This window comes from Dysidea avara, chromosome 11 (assembly GCF_963678975.1).
Source record: "Dysidea avara chromosome 11, odDysAvar1.4, whole genome shotgun sequence".
NCBI classification, from domain to species: Eukaryota; Metazoa; Porifera; class Demospongiae; order Dictyoceratida; family Dysideidae; genus Dysidea; species Dysidea avara.
In genome coordinates, this window is record NC_089282.1 from 16,909,043 (window position 1) to 16,934,102 (window position 25,060).

The window sequence follows — 25,060 nt, forward strand, 5'->3', positions numbered from 1 at the left end:
TCACTACGCCCAATTTCCTCAAACTCAAGGTTATACATGCACAATAACCACATTGCACACACAGGTGGGTTAGGATCCCCACATGTAATAAGCTAAATCCAGCATCACACACATAATGAGCATGTCGAGCATCACACACACAATGAGCATGTCGAGCAGTACACATACATTGAGCATGACAAGCGTTACATTGAGCATTACACGCATGATGAGCGTTACATTGAGCATTACACGTACAACGAGCATATCAAGCAGTGCACATACAACGGACATATCAAGCAATACAAGCAATACACATACAATGAGCCTATCGAGCAATGCACTGAGCATGTCGAACAGTACACATACACTGAGCATGATGAGCAGTACACATGTCGAGCAGTACACATACACTGAGCACGTCGAGCAGTACACATACACTGAGCATGATGAGCAGTACACATGTCGAGCAATACACATACACTGAGCATGATGAGCAGTACACATGTCGAGCAATACACATACACTGAGCACGATGAGCAATACACATACACTGAGCACGATGAGCAATACACATACACTGAGCACGATGAGCAATACACATACACTGAGCACGATGAGCAATGCACATACACTGAGCACGATGAGCAATACACATACACTGAGCATGATGAGCAGTACACATGTCGAGCAATACACATACACTGAGAATGATGAGCAGTACACATGTCAAGCAATACGCATACACTGAGCATGACGAGCAGTACACATACACACACTGAGCATGACGAGCAGTACAGATACAACGGGCATGATGAGCAGTACACACACAATGAGCATATTGAGCAGTACACATGATGGGCTGCTATTCAACTGATAGAGCTGGACAGAATCTGCGACTCCAATACTTTCATCTGTGCCTTGAGTTGAGTGCGTACATGCATAACTATAAATAGTAATGCTGCATGGTGCACGTGACCCATTGTCCCCCCCTTTACCTCCTGTAACGGTCAATGATGTTAACTTTTATTTACAGAGTAAACAACATTAATATGCATATTTTTATGTGTTATATAAATTGATTTTGGCCTGACAAGGTTTAGTGCTTCGATCAAAAGAAGTATGACTTCTCCACAAAGAAGAGAGGGGCATTTTCCCCAACTTCTCCATTGGATTTGCAATTGTGTATGAATCTCAAATGCACATGAGTGAAGTTGACTTGCTATATTGTAATAAAGTGGATCTAGTTGAGGCTCTGAGTTTTCAAAAATAGTTGCACTTTTTAAAATACATGATCAGATATACCAATCTAGAAGAATTATCTTGTATATACAAATAACAGTGGTCCCTCCCAGGGGCGGATCTAGGATTTCAGAAGGGGAGGTGCTAACATGAATGGTTGGTTGGCTAAGAAAAGCGACAACTGGTTAATACAAATAGCTATAGTGTGCAAAGCACACTCAACATGTGGAGCATGTTCTATCTAGGGGGTATGGGGGCATGCCCCCACAGAAATATTTTGCAAATTTAGCCTATTCAGTATTAAATTTGGTAATATGTTTGACTGAAAAATGATGCCACTTTGATTCACAATGCTTGCAAAGCATTGTGAGTCACCTAAGTGTAATAATGATGAAATGACACCATTATTCCAGAATAGTTGTAATAGTAGCTGTCACAGCCAGTAACTAAAAATCTATTCTTCACATAAAGAACAGGAAGGGGAAGGATATGAATATCGACCAGCTATACATGATCAATTAATTTTGTGTTTGAAATACCTTAATTTAGCGGTACATTAAATTTAGCAATTTAATGGTTTTTTTGCTAATTGATCATGAATTAATAAAATTTATATTGTAAATTCATCAAAATACAAGATCGCCAAATTTAGTGTATTGTTTGGCTTAAGGTATAGCTAGTGTGCTTTACAGTCTCATGGTTCAAACTATAACGTCCAAACAGTAACAATGAAGAGATAGCTTGAGAAGGCAAGTACTGTATACACTCACCATCAGTGTGCATGTAGACTTGTAGAGAACACATAATGTAGAATTTTCCAGCTAGGGGGCCAGGGTCTGGAGTGATGCTTCCTCTGGAAATTTTTGGAACATAGCTATCACAAGATTGAATCTGGAAGCTATTTTTAACCAAATACTCTATTGTACTGAAAGATTGTGGGTACAAGATGGATGAGTGCAGTTTTAGAAAAACAGAACAAGCTAGCTACACTTTTAAATGCTATTGGATTATAAGGCAATACATAATAGTAGATTGTCAAAGACAGTATACACAGGTCGATTGGATCTTAAGGTAATTCTAGAGATTTAAAATGTACACAAAAATAACTTCGACTTTGTAATATAGCCACAGACTGTTCTATTGCTATTTCAATCTGACTTTTTACAACTATGGCCCCATGCATCACCACATTAATTTTTTACAACATGAGTCCAAAGTCATTTACATATACAACTAGTTTTTGGCCACAACTAACTCCCTTATAATGTGACAGCATAAATGAGCGTAAATGCTGCAGTATCATTTGAACTTATAAAGTTGAGCTTCAAGGGGCGATTTGGGAGTGCAAACCCTGTATGACATTAAATTTTATTAGCTTTAATTGATGCTAGATTCAGATAAATGCAGCATGGAACTTTGGTACTGATAAAGCAAAAACAAACAGTTCTCAGATGTTACAGCCTTGTTAACTGTATACATTCTAAGAAATTAGCTGTTTTACTTAAGCATGTCAACCCAAGCATCAAGTTTGTATATAGCAACAAATGAAAATACCCACTATAATATTAAACCATTTGACAGAAGTTGTTCTCAGAAAGTGATTAGTATATGGCAAGATTTTGGAGCAATGGTAAGATAGCAGTGCACAGGTCAAGAAAACACACTGGCAACTTCTTGAAAAAAACATTATGATGGATGTTCTATTAGAGTAGTTGACTGTTCTATTAGAGTATTTAGATTTTTAGCAGCTTTTAGGTTAAGTCTCACACCAAAAGTATAATTTGAACCCCTCTTAGAAAGATTAGCCATTCTCCCTTCTTCTTTTTCCATCTTTTCATTGCCCATGCATACGTATAAGATGTAATTGCATCTGTACTGCAACTTCTAGAAGCTTCCTAGCTTGTACATGGTAAACTTTTGGAGGGGGGATGCTTCAGCACTCCCCCCTAAATCCGCCCTTGCCTCCATTTTCAAAACTCATTGGGCCCTGAGGACATTCAGATAATTGAAAAGTTAGGATAAATGAAGCCCATTCATTAATATACAGAGCTCTGTTCAAGTAGCACTCTTTAATCAACAATACTCTAATAGAACAGTCATTTCTACTGTTTGGATAACAGAATAGCCCACCTGCTAATTATGTGCAGTTGGCTTTTCAGAACCGCATGACATATTTAGCTTCCTGTAGCTATGGTTATTTGATGTGGGCGTACATCAAAACTAATGGAAAAGGCATAAGGATGAAGTGCTGCTGCCACTTACGTATTTTCATAGAGGGCACACACCTCTGTAAAATCTGAGAAAATCTTATGCATGAACACAAAGCAGCCAAGCCTCTCTTCATACAACTAACTAGATATGCAATTCCACTACACACATATACTGTATGGTGTCAAGCTGTTGCTTAAACACAAATAATAATAATATCTAACAGTTACTGGGGTGTATGAAATGCACTACAGTATTGAAATGTATGATTTGTATACTGCCCTGATATAATATATGACTAACACTGCATTTGCTTTCTTCTTGCAACTTTATACTACACCTTCATCCTGCAGAGTTGTTCTAAGTATGACAGTCACCTTAGCAAGCTGCATCAACAGTTTTTGAGTTGTCCCCAATCAAAGTGATATTGAAAATGATATGTCATCATTGATTAATGTACAACAGAATCAAGAGTGTGGTGATAATTTCTACATATCGAAAAAGTTTGCATAAATACTCTCAGGCTGCATACACATGAATGTGCACACAGCTATTTCTACTATATACTTATATAGCTAGATATGTATATATATGTTGAATACATATTATAGCTATCACATTCACCACAGTACTAGTGTTCATGTGTTCTTCATACACTGATTATATATTTATGACCTAGAGCACAAGTATATACCTACTTTGGCATATGCAAATTAAGCGTCAGCTGTGGTGGTGCATTCTACATGATATCTATTTTGAGGGTGTGATGACTCTGATACTCTGATAATAATCTTGTACAGTTATACCATTTCTTTGTCTTTTATTATAAGGTTGTCAGGAAGTTTTTGATTTATTTATTATTATTATTATTAACACTTTACAGTGACCAGCACTGAAGGTCTACAGCAACATGCGCTGCAGCCTTAGGATTACCTAACCTAATTTCAAGGACTTAGACTTAATGACTTAAAGCTGGAAATGTGTAACAGAAAAGGGGCCAAAGTAAGGAAAAAAATCCCTCCAACCCCAGGATTCGAACTGCAAAGTTCTGGGTGTGGGACTAATTTATGCTAATCCCATTTATATAAGTAGCTCAGCTAGTTCTAATCTTATTTAGATTCTTATTTTACAAGTCACCTACTCCTAAATGAGATTCATTTAACAAAGATAGGTTATCTTCCTTAAATGCACACAAGACCCTGGACCTTCATTACATCCATATCTTTTGAATCACTGCGGCTATGAGCCTCACTAGACTACTGTTTTTGTTATAATCATGCTCAACCTCTGAACATCGGAATGATTCCTGAGGAATGGAAACAAGCCAATATTATGCCTATTTTCAAAAAGGATCCAAGTGTAAGGCCAGTAACTAAGTTTGACATCACCACTGGTAAAGATATTGGAGTCAATAATACAGGGGCGTAGAGAGGGGCGGTTCAGAGGGGTTCAGGAACCCCCCTCTAAAATTTAGACTTCAGAGTTTACAGCATGCAGGACCATAACATACCATTTAGTGTGGCAGGACAAAATGAGTGAGTAATATAGTGTATGGCACAACACAACATTTGATAAAGCTCGCATTCATCTCTGAGGGAAGGATTTACAGAGGTATCAAGTTACATGAGCCCTCTTCAAAACTTGTTAAAAAGATAGATATACTCTAATAGAGCAGTCAGGTATATACTCTAATAGAGCAGTCATGTATACTCTAATAAAATATGCATGTGAATATCCATATCCATATGTTAAGGAATTAGTGAAGTTTATCAAACATTCTAACATTAAATCCAAAACTATGCATGACCTTATACAGTGTATAAAGGTATAGAACTCCAATAATTTGTTATGCAAAATGAATCTATGCTATGCATATTTTGTAGTTAATTGTAATGTTTTGATTGTAAGTCATTCTGTTTGTATCAGTGGATTCATGGTTCTTATACCAGTGAGATAACTATCACTTACAGATTACTATATGTGTCTCTATGTGTTATGCTGTCTGCTTCCACTAGGTAGCTTTACCTAGTACTAGCTTCATCCCAAAGGCACATATATGCTTATAATTAATGCATAAAATATAGCAATTTGCTGAGTTTTGATTCATTAAAATATTGAAAGTCTCTCAGCGGCTGGGGGTTGCGCCCCAAGACCCCTACTTCTGGTAACTCTATACTACTCTTGGAACCCCCCTTCAAAAAATCCTGGCTACGCCCCTGTAATAAGAGCTAAAATGATGCAATACTTGTTGAATAGTAACATGATCTTTTTTTTAAAATCTTGTTAAAGATTGAACTGCAGCAGTATACATGCATGCATTCTCAGGATATGGCATTGATGTGATATATTAAGATTATAGTATTAACCCTTCGTTTCCCACCAATAGTTTCAGTTGCCATACATTTTTTGACTTCATGATAATATTTATTTTTAGATGAATAGAACAGCTTTAATAATAACATACATTTTTATTGGATCAGTAAACTCTAAGCAAACTTTAGAAATAAAAATTTCCTTATAAGGATCTAGTACAACAAGGCATTGATATATATATTCTTATATATTCCCACATCTACGTCACGACAGTATTTTCTTTGTAAAACCATCATACAATAATCTTTTGTGCTGAATTTTTTTCTGCTTGTCCCTGAATGGTGTAGCTACCCAGCAAACTTGTAAGAGTTGTACATAAACAGAGTGAATCTATTGTGATAAATTCTTACACATTTATTTCCCCTTTTTTACAAATTTAATTACATCATACTTCTAATTAGATTATTCAATCACCATCCCATTTACACCACTAGTGCATAATTATGTAGAGAAATGCTGCTAAAAATTTGGTGATGATATCTACAACTATACAAGAGTTATAAGGTTATAAAGTAAGGAGTGTAATTGTTTGGTTAAAGGAATGTGGGAAACGAAGGGTTAAGGCCTTTGATTCAATGCCCAATCTTATAAGACATTGAAAGGCTATGGAATAAGACTGGCAATTTGCTTGAAGAATTTACTTTATGGTTATTTCAAATAGTAGTATTAAATGGAATCCAATCTAAGTGGTCTAAAGTAACTCAACTGGAATCCCCCAAGGATTGGTACCAGGGCCAATAAACAAAAGTGTTTGTGATACTAGAGCTTAAGCTTCAAAGGGACTTAAACAATAGCAAAAATGGTCTATGTAATTTGACTTCTCAGCCTCAATCTGGAGAAGAGTTATGCATATTGGTAAAACTCTATAATACAAGTTACATATACTATTAATGGAAACATTTACATACTTCTCCCAGGTCACATGTAGAATTAAGTGAAATTAACTTTGCTACATGTAGCTATATATATGCCTAGTGGTCCATGCCATCTCTTCATTGAGGCCATCTTTAAATTAAAGCTGCTGCCAGTACATGTTAATAGGAATGCTCAAAAGGATATTTACAATGATTTGATTATTTTTTTGTACAAGACCTATGTAAGACCCCAACTGGATTGCTTTGGTGTCCATACCTAACCAGAGTCATTGAGACCTTGGAGAGAGTACAGAGAAGAACGACCAAATTTCTCCTCCAATTATCTAAAGGCAGTGGATACTGAACTGAAAGTTGGTTCAATATGCTGTACTGGTTGTTGAACCGACAGTAAAACTTAGACAAAAAAGGGTCACTAAATGAAAATAAACAACAACACAAAACTCAGGTGGGGCTCAAACCCTGGACTAATGGGGCTCTAGGCAAGCGTGCTAACCACTGTGTTACCACTGCCAGTTACCCACCTCCCCTATACTTCTCTATCTTATAAATGTTATGTTATTCACATAGTAGTCTCAGTATATAGTAAGAAGAACATAACCTAAAGGAGAAGAAGAAATCAAAGCTGAACCCGACCTGTACTACTTTTTGCATCCCTAAAGTCAAATGCTCGGAGCAACTACTAGATGCGTCTCCTAAAGTTGAATACTCTGCATATACACGAAAATAAAAAGCTTTTGGTTCAGTAACCATTTCATTGTCTAAATTTTAATGGAGAGAAGGTTTGGTATCTACTCCTTGTATTATGGAAGAAAATGTGGAGATCTTTTTGGACTTCTGAGTGGCCTGAATCCTTTTACACTAAACCCTGAAGCTATACCACACAAGAGGCCATCACTTGAAACTCTATAAACTGACATGTAGCCTACAATTGTGACTGAGGAGATTTCTTTACTCAGAGGGTTGCTAATGAGTGGAACTCCTTATTACCCATCTGACATAGTCTCACCACCTACTATATCCTCCTTCAAAACTTGGGGAAGTTACAGGACATGGATATAAACAAAGAACTGGAGCCTAAACTTGAATATCCCGCATTCTAGTACTACCTATTAAACCTTACTAGCTACTAAAGTGCATGTGTCACAGATTGTGCTCTCTACTAAAATACACTCAGCTACCTAGTCTCTCACCCCCAGACCACAAAATGTGTGTGTAGGGAATATATAATCTATGGTGTGGAGTGCTACCTAGTCTGGTTGCCCCGGGAGGAGCGGACGCCGCCATCGGACTGTAATGCGATGGGATTGGCTTTTTTTCAGCCTTTCTAGGTATTTGTCCCGTTTCACTTGCCCCACCCCCACTCCGTCGGTATTTGACATCTACACTTGCCCCACCCTTGGGGCTTTTGACGGCGGCAGTTTGCTGAACCAAAAATTAAATCAAATCCCCTATTGAAACCCCTCCCAGTACGGGGAATTTGACACTAGACTTTATCAAACCCCCTGTATTGCCCGGGGGTGGGGCATGACATTGATAGGTGCATACTGACTAACTACTCGGTACGATTCAGTTAAGACTGTAACCTGAGTGTAAGACTCGCTGCACGGATTCTCTGTCTGGTTGACCTAGCTACACTGAGTCAAAATTATTATTATTAAAATTTTAAACAAGGAGACAGTAGCTATCCGGCAGCTGAAGCTGTTTTTCAGCTGTGCGGCCTGTGCCCTGGACAATGTAGATTGGCTGGCCGAGCACACACCATAATAGGCTTGTGGCCTGAATCCCCCACGATTACCGTAATGGGTTTCCGCATAACTTTCCCTGCTTGACTAATTACGTCCCGCGGCTAAGCCTGCCCGAAAATAAAAATCCCCGCTGTCACTGAACTTTCCCGAGCCTTAATTCCTGTTGTTGTGGTCTTCCCGATCTTTCACCCGAATCGTCTGAAGTTCTAGCAGCGACTGTACTATCCGGCTCCTCCCAGTGAGTGTAACTGTTAAGTGTAGTCTGTAGATTATGCTTGTGCGTTGCCACGCCTTTAGACATCATACCCGACGGGGTACATGTCGTGTGTGTGTGTGTGTGTGTGTGGGTGTGTGTGTGTGTGTGTGTGTGTGTGTGTGTGTGTGTGTGTGTGTGTGTGTGTGTGTGTGTGTGTGTGTGTGTGTGTGTGTGTGTGTGTGTGTGTGTGTGTGTGTGTGTGTGTGTGTGTGTGTGTGTGTGTGTGTGTGTGTGTGTGTGTGCATTATTGTATGTAGTACGGCTAGTCCAAATGCTGAGAGTAAAATAAACAATCAATGAATCAGTCCATGCACCATGTGTCTCAGTAGTCCTTCTGTGAGTCCTATACAATAGGTAAACTTTAACCAAGTTGATTCCTAGATCCCTGTTTCAAACAATCTGGGCAAGCAGTCATTATTCGTTATCATACTGTACAATAGTACTGTATAGTAGGGGCAATGAAGGTGTGGGTGTGACCCATGATAAATATCACCCAAAAACCTGCCTCGATTTTTCCTCACAACGACATGACAGTATTGGTTGAGTAAAATCAAGCCAATGCGTGTGCTATTGTGTTGCCTTTATCTTTGAAGGTTCTTTATTGATAGAAGGGCTTCCATCCATGGGAGTGTCAACATTATGCTATATAGTATTGTGTAACGTGTACACCCATGGACATGTGTTGTAGAGGTTGCAGTGTTGAGTGAGCTGTCCAATATCATCAGTGACAAGTGTTTTGTTTTTAGCAAATCCTGAGCGTTTGCTGTGACTGACTCATGTTCACTACATGCAGGCATGCCGGGATCCAGACTTCTAAAAGGGAAAGCTCCACTCTTAATGGTATAGACTCCCCAGCAATGTTTTACTGTACCATTTACGTAGGCCTTTGGAAATGCAACTGAAGCCTTTAACAGTTGCTTTAGAAGATAAAGATGATAATTATTTTTAGAGACACTTATCACAGAAAGATAACAGTTTCAAGTGATATTTGATGTATTATTGCTGTAAACAAAGTAGAAGCAAGTGATTTGTCATAACTGATTTTAGTTTTATTGAGAAGAAAAAATTGTCAGCATTTAAACTCAGTCAGGTGTCTGCCAATGGGGGTTCCATGGAACCCTTTGAGCCCCCCTTCCCCCACCCCCAGATCCACCCCTGCACTAGCTGCTTCTCTTGTTCACTTCATCATTATCCAGACTGGTAGCATGCTTTCCTTCATGACTTCTTTGTGTTTCTTTACATGATGTGTCAAGCAAACCACATATGTGACCGGATTTCATATAACCCAGCTTCCACACACACAAAATCAAACTTACATTTTTACCAGAAATGGATTGCTGGTCTACTACACTATCATTTTCCACTCTGTATTTCCTTCAGGACTGGTAAGTCTGGCTTCTGCAGCAGCTTTCTTCCGACGCTGTCAAAGCCACGAGTGGAAGATTGACGCTATTAAATGGCCATGGCTTTGTTGTAATGGTGTGTAGTGAGCTGGGACTTCGCAGAGAGCTTGTCAATAGTATTCTCAATCAATTTGGAGTGATTTGAGGGCCATGGAGGGCTGTGGAGGGTCCAAGCTTGGCCTCTGGATTCCATTTGTCTTGCTCCATTTTATACTCCTATATTAGCCCACCCACTGCCACCCACCCACCACCCCCATTACTACCACCTGTGATATTATTACCCTCTCGAAAAAAGCTGCCGAAAACAGGGCATATTTTGGGTATCAGAAACTTATACACCCACACAGTGATAGCTAGTAAATAGATGAATAATTGGTGCAAATATTGTTTGCACAGCTATAGGCACTGATGTGGTATTGTAGACTTTGAACTATATAGAGACAATAATCTGTAAGTATGTAGACTAATGTTCATGAATAAAATTAGCTATTTTTAGTTTCTTGTACTTGATACTTATTTTAGTAACTTTTAATTTCCTTTGTAGTTCTAGAACATTCTCTTAGTGTGACTATATAAATGTGTGCTGTTTGTAATACTTTCAGAGTGTGAATTAAAGTGCATTAGTTATAATCTTATTGATGTGAACTTAGCTTTAGTAAATTAGCTACTACTAAGATATCACAACTGGGAAGTCTACGCAATGATTAATTAAAATTGCTATATCTCCTAATGAAGCTTTGTGTATCGAAGCCAGGTTTTGTCCAGTCACATATAACTATGGCTAAGTGCTACTATTACCATGTAAACAAAGTTAGTAAGACAACTTGATGAACTTCTAAGTGAATACAGTTTCACAATAATAATTATGTGGTGTGTTATACATTTAGCTAGTCTGTAAAGATTTGCTGACTACTTGCATATACCCCTAAATAGTGCTGTCATTATCTATCCGCATAAAAACAGCCAAGTTGTGAAAAAAGGTGTGGCCTTAAAAAGCCTTGGTGAAAAAATTTTGTGAAATCATAGGTGGCAGCCAACAAATGGCTGCTATGATGCTAATATTAACAATTCACAGCCATTAGTACATTTTAATAGCAGTAGCATCATTGCAGCCATTTGTTGGCCGCCACCTTTTGATTTCACAACTTTTTCACCCAGGCTTTTTAAGGCCGTACCTTTTTTCACAGCTTGGCTGTTTTTGTGTGGATATCACTTCTTTTTGTAATTGCAAGTTCCAAAACCAGCCCATGGTTGACCTTGATAATTCCTTGTAACTATTTTCCCTTTACTACAGGAATCATCGAAGACTGCGTGGCTATATGAAGAACTGAAATAAGATGAATTTTGAAGGTGCGTATACCCCAATGATAGCTGGGCAAATTTGAGAATGGAAGATGCCCTACCCTGAGGAAGCTTCCACTGCAGAAATGGTTAATTATACTGTTCAAGCACTATGGAGCTACGGATACATGAAAACTTTTTTATTTAGTTTATTTATTATTATTCCCAGGGTTACTAGCACCCCTTACCACCACCCTGACGTCACAGAACTATATGACTTCCTTCTGAAGAGAGACAAGGAGAGCAAGTCTTCTGTAAAATACAGCACTGAGCAGCATGACCCATACTACCCCTTAATGTTCAAAATACAAGTGGTTTAAAAGAACCCATCTCAATTTTGTTGTTCATACTCACGTTCAAAATGTCGATAAACTACAGTGAGGATACCGTTTGGGCACCATGATATGAAGGTGCAATAGCCTTAACTTTGACATTAAAACAACGCCTTTAGATGTTTGCTTACCTCCCCAGAATCCTGAAACATAAATGTCTACACGAGCTCCATCCTCATTATTAGTTGTTGCATATTGAAGGCCGGGTCTCACCTGTAAAGAGGCTGCAGAAGATGCATAAAAACGATATTTTCTGGTTCTGTAAAATGAGTATGTTGCACGCCCACACTAGCTGCACTTGGCTGCACGACACGGGTACTTCATCATAATTTTGTAGAATGTTCTAGAACAATCTAGATTTTCCATTGGTAGATCTATGAAATTATGAACTTGACTATTGAGTAGATTTTAGCTAGAATTTTCCTTTATAAAGTATAAACAAAGTGAGGCGATCAGCCGTAATAGCAGCGGTTCAGTGGTTAAGGATTTGGGTGTTCAGTATGGAGATCCCTGGTTCGAACGCTAGTCAGTAACTTTTTTTCAGACATTTTTTATGCTGCACTTTTTTACCGGCAGTGACTGTTCTATTAGAGTATTTTGACCACGTGATTTACAGTTGTTTGATTTTTGCCTTGTAACTCTGTAGTTGTCAATGCGATTTCTTTTAAACCACAAAAGGTTTGAGCTATGATGGTTAACCTATATGCATACCGACTTTAAAATTATTCCCATAAGTGGTTTACCCTGTAGGTGTGACAACAAGTTGGCCTTTTAACGCAAATAATTGTCCATATCTCTATGACTTAATCAGATTTGCACCAAACTTGGTACATGATTTTGCCGCAATATGTTCTCAAAGTGTACCAAAGCTCAAGACAATTGAGCTACACATTTGCGTTTTATAGTGGTTTTTGTGAAGTGTGCGAAAAGAAGAATCTAAGCCCCCAAGCCCGCTAAATGAAGGGGAAAAAATGCCAATATTTGAAGACTTATATTTCACGATTGCATAAAGCAATCTTGCTCAAATTTGGTATGTGGGGTCCTGAAGGTGGAGGGTGTTTGCAGTATAAAAATGATTCCAATTCGAGAAGGGAGCATGGAGCTACATATGCGTGAAAACCGCATTTTGTTTCTTCCTGTAAATATACTCACCAGAGCCTGAAATTATGACTTTACAATGTTCTGACAAAACGTCAGAACAAATTCAAAAATGGTAAGACATGTTTCACCTTGGTCTGACATAATCAAAATCTGCACAGTATAGAGTGCTGTCATTTATGAAATGCAAAGTGTTAATGATAACTGTTGTATGCAAAAGTTACAAAGTATTGGATATGAAAACTAGCTACCTAACTAGCTACCTAACTAGCTGCAGAGACACACAATGATACAATTTAGCTAGCTGGTGCTGACATTATGTCAGATCAACATGACATTTGGTCAGACAAATGCTAAAAATGGTCAGAAATTGTCTGACATCTGACTGTAATTTCAGGCACTGCCTACGGTGTGGTAGTGTGTTGTGGCTTTCTTGGCTGCACAAAACACTACTATATGCCGTGATAATTGCATAATATTGTGACCTGTTTTGTGAAAAGGGGACTTCCCACATACACACCCAATTTATTATTCTTAGCTTGAGACAGATTGAAGAGATCAAATCTGGTAAATAGTTAGCACCAACATTGCTAAATGGATACGAAATTTTAGTTGTACTGTATATACAGCTCCTATATGGATGAGTACTAGTGTTAAAGACCTATTTTCAAAAATCCAGTTAGATTAATTTGCACTACTATACACTATACAGTGCATGTGTTTAGTGTTCATGAACTTGCAGAAAATGTTCACAAACAAGTATAAGAGAAAAATTAGGAATTATAAACTAGAGCATGCAGGGACAACATAGTACCACAATAAAAAGTACTGAAACAAGCTGGATTGGAGTAGTATGTAATGTCCAATTGCTATAAAACAACATGATATTATTGTTTTATAGCAATTGGATACTGCTCCAATCCAGCTTGTTTCAGTACTTTTTATTGTGGTACTATGTTGTCCCTACTCTAGTTTAAAATTCCAAATACTTGTGACTATTATAACATCTGTAACATTGATCAAAGCTATGGCACTAGCTGATACAATAACAAAATTTTGTGAATATCATGAGGCCCTATAATAAAAAAATATTTTGGCCATATGAGACCACATTAAAGCATGCAGGCAGAAATGAGAATCAACTTGGTTTGGCCATAATAACATTCATCTGTGTAGTGTGTGTGTGTGTTGTGTGTGTGTTGTGTGTGTGAGTGTGTGCGTAGTGTGGGTACGCACCAGTATTGCTGACTCAGATGGCCCACTGATGTGGATACAGTAGCAATCCAGGATTTGACCTGGATTAAAACTAAGGCATTCACCTAGAGCTACATTTTGAATGCCCCGCTAGTGCATTAAATATCTGTTATATGATAACTAAACAGGTAAGTTTTATAATAAATAATCAGTCAGTGGGCATGGTTTCACATCCTGTATGTAAGTTTAATCCAGCGATAGGCAACTTAATACTGTAGTATCCACAATGTACCAGCTCCTCAAGCAGTGGTGTTCTTCACTAGCATCTGTGGTGTTCTTCACTAGCATCCGTGGTGTACAACATCGATTATCGACAGTTGACGTTGTTTGTTAACTTGTTTACATCAATTATCATCCTGTTTGAGGTATTTGCTTGGCATTCCTACACAATTCAAGACTGTACCTAATATAGTACAAAACAGTCTGCGAGTACGAATAATATTGTAATTCCACCATAATTTCAAGTAAGTCTTATGCACAATTTTCGAATCAATATCTTATAAAACAAACACTTCAGTATTTCAACACTTTAAACACATTTTAAAACAAATTGAACCCGCACTGATATTTCATCGAAGATGTTACAGATGTCAGCACAGTAATCCTAGTTACACTGGGAATTAAGAGCTGTAGCTACTTTGCTTCCTGTCATACAGCAATGTAATCAATGATATACAAGCTAAAAAATAACCGACAACTTCTGCCCGCTGTGTATAGATTCTTATCTACTATGTACACCTTGCTCTTGAGCAGTGCAATATATCTTCAACACTTGATAGCATGTGAAAAACCTTCAAACCTCTAAAAACCAAGTGTATATACTGTAGTCGATGATGCCTGAAAGTGAGTGTATTTTAAATTACAAACACTCTTCCAGCTTATCTCCTGTTGTCTAGATAGCCTCATAGGTACTTTCTGTCTTCTTTGTCCATATAAATGATTCTTAATTGGTGTCTTTGTACAGCCAGTAATCCATCATGGTTAAAACAATGCAAGGACACGAATTCCAAGTCCTGTAGTAGTGACTTTCTCATAAACAGACATGTATATGTGTCAACAAACATTATTCCATGGGAAAGGGTGATTATACCAGCAGAGCTAATCACTAGAGCCTTTTAAATAACTACAGGCTGTCTCTTCTTAGGTTGAACATTGTGTATAAGGCTCAATGTGTGCTAAGAAGCAACACAGATAAGGTTTAGTACACCACTAATACCATTTTCATGCCAAGAATAACAAGCTAGCGTATACAAACTAAGTCATAAACAAACCTCTTGTCATTCACCAAGAGTACAAAGTAATAGAAGTTGATTTAAACTGCTAGTACAACAATACAAAGCAGCACTAGGCGGCTCAGTTTTCTGAAATCCCATGTTTGAATCTGGATTTTATATGACGATAATAGACATCGTGTTGACCAATAATAGATGTCGATCAATCGTTGATTGCTTATGCTAGATTAAAAAATAAGTTTCATTCACTAGGATTAGCCTGTTTTGTATTCACTGTTGAGAGCCTTCCTTTTCAGTAATTACATTATTGGTGGAGACCTTGGACGCTATCCTTACACTTTAATAGGGTGAAATGTACAGTATTCTACAGTAGAAAGTATTTTTATTGTACTTTAATGTGATACAAATAGGTCAGTTGGTTCCTAGGTTTGGCATAAGCACATCCAGTTTGTATGCATCCTCTTTGTGTATAATTTTGATGATAATTATACCACAACTGTATTAGTGACATAATCATCTATAATAAACCATCAAAACCAGTGGTAAAACTGGGTCACTACTGCTGATTCAAATGACCCACTGACCCGGATGTGACCTGGAATAAAACAATAGCTATGTTTTGGACCATAGAACTGTATAGTGATCACGTGTGACAAATTGATGACAAATCACTTTGTTGACAAAGATCTCCATTCTTACAATCTAAAATCAATGAAAAGAGATCCTTGAGAGTTTAATCATGTGTTCTTTGTGCTTTTCCTCAATTATATCATTTGTATTATTGTCTAAAGATAAGAAAATGTTTGGTTTTGGGAATGAACAAATCACCCAATTATATATAAGTTTATTGGTGTCCCACGCATTGTGAAACTACTAAATGGTCTGATATAATTGAGTATATCTGCTAGAATAAAGAAGCTATGGGTGTGAAGTTTCACAGCAATAAAACTTAATAGTTGCTTTATCAAAATGTACAAAAAAATTAATAATCTCTGAAATTTTCAATTGAGTATTCCCACAAATTTTACATGTACCCAAATGTATGGTTTTCCAAAATATGGTCACAAATAGTATGAGACACTCCCGATATTAAAGTGGATGTAGCTTACAGAAGAAACTGGCCTACCACAAGACTAGATCATGTCTCGCACAATAGAAATTACTAGTGAGAGTGGCTCCACATAAGCCTGCAGACAGCTATGGACATGCATTTGTAACATACCTACAGGATGTAATACTACCATTAAATGGGTGTGGCTGCAGACAGTAATCCTGATAAGTGGGTGTGGTTCATGAAAGAAGCTGGGTTACATCAGGACATGCATTTATACGCATCCTGCATTGTCTGACTAATTTACGCCAAGGAGCTAAGAGCAACCTGCGCTCCTGCCCATTTCAACCTTATTAATTGCACTATAATGATACACTTTTATAGAATTTGGAAGTTTGCTGTGGGCGGTAATTTATGACATCTGCTACATGGACATAGAAAATGGTAGGAGTAACAGAAGTCTTTAATAAAGTGATCTACATAGAAAAATGACTCCACATCTCTTTTAACTTGGTTTTGATCAGTGTTGAAACCGAGTTGTTTGTCTGGGTCATCCAGGTCTGACCCAATTTACACATTATGTGGGTTTGACCTGTATTGGATCACGTGTGAAGCAAATTAAATAAAACTGTTATAGACTAGTACTATAGTATTTCAAAAAGAATTGTTAATTTAAAAATGAAGTAGGGATCTATGCAATAAAAGTAGTGAAACAAGAAATGGATGAAAGTATTACAGCATACTGTAGCTCGGTGGGAAAGTCCCTACTTTGGCATGTGAGCTATGCTGTAATACCATCATTCATCTCTTGTTTCACTACTTTTTGTTGCATAGATCCCTGCTTCATTTTAAATTAAAAAGTACTAGTTTGTTTAGTTTTTGTTGTAGCTAGCTACAGTGTAACTTGTGACTGTTCTATTAGAATATCATACATGACTGTTGTATTACAGTGACTGTTGTATTAGTGTACCTTGAGTCAGTCAAGGGGTGTACAGCTGGTTAGACCAATAAGATGTGAGGTATCTTGTTTACTGTTAAGTAAATAGCTAAATTTGTTAAGAGGTATGGTCTCCATACTTTATCGCTATTAGTCCACTTAGATCTTTATTTGATGGGTGTGGTCACTAGCCTATCACAAACAGGATCCAAATCGCGAAGTTACATATATCTAGCTGGTATAATAGTAGCGCTGGGACTGAAGCACTTCTGAAATCCAGCTCTGGAATAATTCTGCGGCATCTAAATATGCTGCTGAAAGAAAGTGTTGATATGGAAAATTAATGCCTTGATATGGTTTCATTGAATGAAGAAGAAGACAAGCAGCCTGATTGAAGATAAAAGAAAAGGAAAGGTGCAGAGGGCCTATACTCGTTGGAACCCCAAAAGGTACATCCCACTGGTGAGTTTGATATTGTGGCATAAAATGTTGGAGATGTGCTGCTTTGTTTGGCCTCTAGTCTTATAACTGTGGTCAGGCAGTGAGGCAGTGAGACTAAATTTGAGTTTGGTGATTTAAAAAATATTCTATATCCAGCCACCTGTAAGTGTTTGTTATATTTTAATGCTGTATTTTATATTATATAAACTATATAGTACTATTCCGTAAAGGTGATTTTCGTCACGCAAGATGTCTCTATTCAGAGGCAGAATTTTGGGTAGCACACTAAATTTTGGGGCGATCCCTACTTTAACGGTACTACCATACCATTTGATTAATAATTTTAAAAATGAAGTAGATATCCAAAATGATAGTAGTGAAACAAGAAATGAATGATGGTAGCACAGTGGGAAATCTCTGTATTGACATGTTATAACAATTGTTTTGTTCAATGCCAAAGTAGAGATTTTTCCTACCTAGCTACTGTATGCTGTAAAATACCATCATTCATCTCTTGTTTCACTACTTTTTTGATTGGATCCCTACTTCATTTTAATTTAATAGTTTTATAGCATAAAGCTATACATGTGTGACTGTTTTATTGTGGTGACTGCAGGGGCGTACCTACCATGTAGGCAGGTGAGGCAGCTGCCTCACCAAATATTAATAATTGAAGTGAGAAGCTATAGTCGTGGACTTTTTGATACTTGAAACTTAATGTTACAACAATTTATATGTTATTTAGTGCAACTTACCATGGAAATTAGTACGAATCCATCCATAGCAGATTACCCTCGCTACTGCTTCGTTACAAACAACAGTTGGCACTTACTAGAATTTTTTGAATGGTTAGGCGATTCTTTTTTTGTTGCTAAAAATGGATGATCAGAGTGAGGACCACATTGAGTCACAATCATAGGCGTAGCAACCCGGGGGGCAAGGGGAGCTGGAGCCCCCTTGTGATTTTATGATTGTAAATTCAAAAAAGATCGAGATACTCTAATAGAGCAGTCAGTTACTCTAATAAAGCAGTCACAGTATTCAGAGAAGCAGTGTAGCAAACTATGAAGTTGTGAATAAGGATTTTTATGTGCTTTATCAGAGATACATTATTTAGCAGAGGGCAGCCATTCTTAGTAGGTTTTGACCTTTTTTTTTTGCTCTTCAACACTAAACTAGAGCCCACTATCTAAAAATATCTTGCTATGCCTATGCTCACAACAACCAAAAAAGAAGCACCAAAAGACCATTCTACATTTATGGGGTGAGTTTAGTTAATTCTAGGTATTAACTTTATTATAATCAATTCCAAAGTATTCCATTATAAGCACACCGGCAATGCTAGTTTGCATATAATAGGCTAGTAATAACTAACTAATCTAGAGAATAGCTAGTTTATGCTTGTAGGGTCTGCTGCTCATTCTTCTCAGCCTGAGTCAACACCTGAGCTTGAACCAATTGCTTCTTTGACAGTTCAAAACTCCAAGGGGGTTACAGAAGGTATATAAGCTATTGTACATTCAGCTATTGTACATAATAATTGTATTAATTTCATTGTATTAATTTTCCAGTGCACATTCTTTGCAATAATTATTACCATAGTATGACTAAAATTGCCTCCAGATTCAAACTTGAAACACCTAATTTTTAAAAATTTCCTGGGGGGCATGCCCCCAGAGCCCCTAGAAGGTGAAATACTTTGCATTTCACAGAGTGTGCTTTGCACACTGTGTGGTCACTTCTACCACTTCTACTACCCTTAGCAAAATCCTACATCTGCCCCTGGAGTCTGCCTTACCTATTTAAAATTTCTGGTTACGCCCCTGGACTGCTGTATTAAAGTATCTCCAGTCAGCCTTTCACCTACCAGGGGGCACTAGCATTATGAATACAGCTTGACCAATAACAAGAGTGTGGTCATTAAATAGATTGTTAAGAGTTGTGGTCTCCATACTCGATCTCTAATGGACATGGTCTTGAACCTGCTGCGAATTCAAAGTTACAGATATCTATTTTGCATAAATTTCAACAATGTGCTGCTTGTTTCTATGACACATATATAGCCCTACATTTTGAGAACAGTACATGAAGCTAGTGTACAACCAATCTGCTTGGAGAGACATGGTTCAAACTGATGGATGAATTTTCAAGACAAAGCTATGCTGGATATCAGCACATTGTGCTGTCTACTAATGAATGGGACACAAAGTCCATGATGCATGCACTGTATATGTACTGCAGTATACCAAAGCATCTAACAGTGAAAAATGAACCTCATATTCTTAGCCTATATTAGGCTATACTTGTCAGGCCGGGAAGGCAGCTAGCTAGTTGGTCAGTAATAAGAAAATTCTACTCAATAACTTTTTAAAAAATTTGTACAGCTTATAGGAAGCATTTTGGATCGTACTGAAGGCTTGGTTTTACCTTATCAATACTGCCATAGCATGAGGCTGATTTCTGGTCAATGTAGAAGTATAAACCTTTGTGATCCTACTATACAGTTATATTGTACTAAATGATAAGATGTTGCTTACAGTGCTGTATGTATATGTATGTAAATATAACTTCCATAGGCTGCATGTGCACTTGGTAGTAGTGGCCACCTGCAACTGACTGAGAATAGATTTTACATGTGCGTGTGCATGTGCTAGAAGCTGTGTATGTACTTATGATGAATGGTTTGGAGTTGAGTCAAGTCAGCATGCAGCTCACTAATAAGTGCCAATTTAAAGCATCTTAGACTTATATTAATTATAACTATGTACAGTGTTGGAACAGTTACTTTTTAAATGTAACTCGTTACATATTACATATTATTTACAACTGAACTATTTAGTTACAGTTACATATTACTCATATAATAAAGTAACTATAATAATATTACATATTATATTACTTTGTGTCCACAGCCTTAAGCTGTCACATGTGAAACTACCACCTTATCACGTGACATAATTGTGTTGTTGGACAATGTGCAAATCTTGGTTGTAAGTAAGAAGCTGGTGAATAAGCTTCATTCAGTAGGCTTTGTTGCCTTGTAGTGGCTAGGCATTACTCAGTGGATTACTAACAAGATTAGTAACTTCATTACTTAAAGTAATAATATTACGTATATTAGGCTCGTTACAGTAACTTCATTACTTAGGTAACGTGTTACAGTTGCAAGTAAAGTAACTTGAGTTGTATTACCTGTTTTTATAGCTTATTTCGTTATATTAGTTTGTTACCACAAAAGTAATAATTATTATGTAATGTGTTACTATATGTATCGTAACATCTTACTCCCAACACTGACTATGTATATAATATTATGTTTTCAATATTTTGTCTTGTTATATAGGTTCTAGTTAACTACTGGGCTAATTGTGTTAGCCCACAATGATGGCTGAAGACAGTCCTGGATCCATTCCCAGTAATACACCACAGTCTGGTGAAATTGATGGTGTACTTAACACAATAGACATCATAGATGATCATTTTAGCAGCACACAAGATGTCTCTCTTGTAAGCCATCTTTGTCAAAATGGTTAGTTGCTTAGAGTATGCTAGAAGAAGAAGAAACCAGTCTCATAGTTCCTTCATAACTACTTGCTAAAATCATTTGGGTACAATCGTGTGCTTTCAAAGCAACTTGAAACACTTCTGATCAGTTTCTATAAGTGTTTATTCACTGCTGACTCACTTGTAACGTAACAGGTGCTAGTGATACTGACACAGTTGGATGTTGCTTGGACCCAAGATGTACTTTTCCATGTAGTGTTACAGGTTTTGCTATCATGTGTTAGGCTAGCTACCATCACATAGCATATTAAAAGATTGGGCAACATTAAAGAGCACTTGTAAGTATCAGTCACCACATATTGTAGCCACAAATTACCTAAAGACAGTAAAGTTTTAAAATCTCCTAGGGGGGGGGGGGGGGGGGGGGGGAATTCCCAGAGACCTTCAGACTATCTACCTTCACTAGTTGAAACCTTTGAACCTTGGTACTTTTTCTTTTGCTCTGTAAAAGCTTCTATTAAATTAAAAAAAAATCAATGGGAGCATTTTACATTTAAGCGTTTGTGATTCCTACTATCGTGTTGTGCAGCCATGGGAAACATAGGACAGTCAGGCAAGCATAAATTACACATGCACTGGAAAATGCAAATTACATGCACTTGTAAGCACATAATACCTCAAATTGGAGTCCACTCATCATTGGGATGCAAACCTTTAAATTTACATTTGTTCTTTTCTAAATTTTTTCCTTTTCTTTTCATAATATGAAATGTAATGATTTACTTATAAGTGAGTAATAATTTCTGAATTAATTACAATCCTGTAGATCACAAGTATTGGCCTAACATTTTAGTTGCGGATGAGTGTTTGAAGCTTTATTTGCAAGAAATTTTTAACCTTGTATGATTTCCACAAAATACAATCATACACCATAGCATTCCATGCCATGCTTGAATTCAGGTTCTGCTTGTTTTATTCATTAAAATTAATGTGGCTAGTGAGGATATGCTGCACTGATGTGTGTATGTATACTGTATCTACATCTTTACTTAGGTCTCCAGATTTGTTTAACCAATCAGTCCAAAGGGATTCATTCGTTCACTTATGCTAGCCTGCCCGGGGTCAGCCTCAGTCCACTGGCTTGGAAAACATTTTGTAAACCTGACACTGATGTGGCTGGTGAACACGTTATCCACTACCAGTTGACTGAATCAGATGAAAGTCTAGCAGATGTGGTCAAAAAGCACTGTGATAACAAACCTAACATTGTGGGGCTGATTATCCTCCACTACTTGCCCAGTAATTTTTTATCAAATGACCTTCTTAAAGAAGGAATACCTCAGAAACCACCAATATATGTTGTGTCATGTGAAGATGGAGAGGACATTATACACCTTGATGCTTTCAATGTGAACGAAGGAGACCTGAAAGTGAGAGTGAAAGTTGAGAGTGAAGTGGATGCTGGCCGTTCTGGATCTTCAGAAAGAGAGTTGAAAAGTATATGCACACAAATTATGTTGTTATACGTATGTCATAGATATTGCACAAGGGAATTAAAATCACAACAAGCCTTGAAGGTCCAAATGGTTAGAACATTGTTTGTTGATTAGCTATAATTAACATACATTTTTTGTAGGTGGTACAAGTAAAAAAAATTGGGGATATTGAGATTTCAATGAAGTTAATATAAAGGTCTGGCTGGCTGGTTTTGATAACTCTTAGCAAAAAATATTATTGATGATATGTTTGAATATAGTGTGGTGGTAGATCCCCAAAAATAAAATGGCACCCCTAAAAACTGTCATTAAAAATCACCACAGAAACGTTTTTGCAATGAATTAAGTACTTTGGTCTTCTAAGTCTTTGTGTATCTAATGTCAAATATAGCATACATAAAAAAATTAAATTTATTCACAAAAGCACCAATATCGGTGCAACAAAAATAAAAATCACCAACCATTGCAGCCACAATACATTCATCATGGACTTACCTTTGTCCTCTTTTGCATTCCATTTCTTTTTCCACTACCGCATAAGTAGCTATCTTATACCATCATGTTTCATCACTTTGATACTACTTTTTAAGTTAATGATTTTAAATACGCTAGTTTGTATATATGCTTTGTAATATTGTTGCAGACTACCATATATAAAAGCAAGTTTCTAGCACACATACTTATTCCATTATTGCATTTAAATTCATGTTAATTACTTGACAGTGCTAAACCAGAATCTGTACAAATTTTGAAACACATGGGACATATGAAAGATAATTTGATATGCATTTCACCCCTGCAATGGGATGTATTAGGTGAATTATGTCCTCTTCCTCTTCACTTTATACAGGCAAAACTTCTCATGGTAAAATGAAAGCTGCAACTCCTTATAGTCTACATGATGAGCTTAAAAAGCATTTGTTTCAAAGTAGGAAAGAAAGGAGGCGTATTGTAGCTGAGGAAGGTCACTTTCAGTTTGCATTTTCTTGTTTTCAAAACTTCGAGGTTAGTTACAATTGCTGTTTTAAAATTGGGGGTTTTAAATGATTTCAAAAGCTGTGTTAGAGATGTTATGGTGCATGCATACCTATGCATTTTTCTAAAATAGCAGAGCAATGTAAGTCTATTATGCATGGGCCTAAGTCTTGTATACAATAAATGACAATCAAAACTACATATTAGCTTTAATTTTTTACCCATATGGTTGCAGTAGAATTCAAATAATCCATGTTTTTATACTATAGCTCCAGCCAAATAGGGAGTCACCTGAAAAAGCTATCAAAATGCTAGATGATTTTAAAGATGAAGATTTTGAACAAAATTTTTTGTTCTACCTTTTGCTGGCTCATCGATTTAAAACGTAAGTGGTTACTTTGTATCTATGCTAATTTTCAATGAGGATTTATAAGCTAGTAGGATCAGAGCAATAATGAAGCAAGAGATATTGTTTAGCGAGTAATCCTTACCTTAGCCTATGCAATTATTAATGGACTTGCAGGACATGAAAAAAAATCTCGTCTAGCTGCCTCTGATCATGGTGGAGATCTAGAAAGGGAGTCACTACATTCTTTTTTCAAAATGCAAAGTATTTTAACCTTTTGGGGAGCCTGGGGCCAGTCACCAGGTTCCTAGCATCACCCATGCAAAGGAACTTTCATGTGGCCACTTCATCCGTGTATGATATTCTAATAGAACGGTCACAAGTGTATATCATAGCTATGCAATAGCAATAAGGTAAATAAACCAGCATAATTGAATATTATAAAATGAAGTAGAGATCCAAGTTGTAAAGACTTGATGGTATTACATCAAAGCTATACGTATATACATAAGATCTATTATAAGCTGCATTAGAAGATTATCCTAATCATTATGTACTAATAGCATCGTGTCTCTTGTTTCACTACTTTTTATCGTATAAAAATGCACTATATAGAATATATATCTCAGAAACTAATTATGGTAATGCTGTTAATACAACAGTACCTTTTCATGTTCCTAAACTTTAAATGTGTGAAGGAAGGTGTATTACAGGGATGGGAAAACATGTGTAACTATGTGTCATACTGTTAGGTCATTGTACTTTTATAGGGATATGGTATATGTATACTTGCTAATATGTACATCATTTTTACATCAGACATTCCAGTATATACAACATTACAAATGCGACTACTGTCTATTTTCATCATTGTATTGAAAATTTTGAAACAATGTCAGATGTACAACAAATTGCAGAGACTTTGCATTCGTTTGTGGAAAGGTATGCACGTAGAGAAATTGGTACTGATAT

The 25,060-nt window shown here is 37.0% G+C and overlaps 1 protein-coding gene across 1 annotated transcript in view; it reads left to right on the top strand.

The window, feature by feature from the left end:
• The first annotated feature begins 8,551 nt into the window (after positions 1–8,551).
• LOC136237733 (uncharacterized) overlaps positions 8,552–25,060 on the top strand; it is a 37,494-nt gene continuing 20,985 nt past the window's right edge. The window contains exons 1-6 of the mRNA XM_066027947.1: positions 8,552–8,660; positions 21,111–21,296; positions 22,325–22,768; positions 23,618–23,772; positions 24,012–24,127; positions 24,908–25,030. Of these exons, the coding sequence (XP_065884019.1) occupies positions 21,149–21,296; positions 22,325–22,768; positions 23,618–23,772; positions 24,012–24,127; positions 24,908–25,030 (986 nt within the window). The 5' untranslated portion in view covers positions 8,552–8,660; positions 21,111–21,148. The remainder of the gene's footprint in view (positions 8,661–21,110; positions 21,297–22,324; positions 22,769–23,617; positions 23,773–24,011; positions 24,128–24,907; positions 25,031–25,060) is intronic.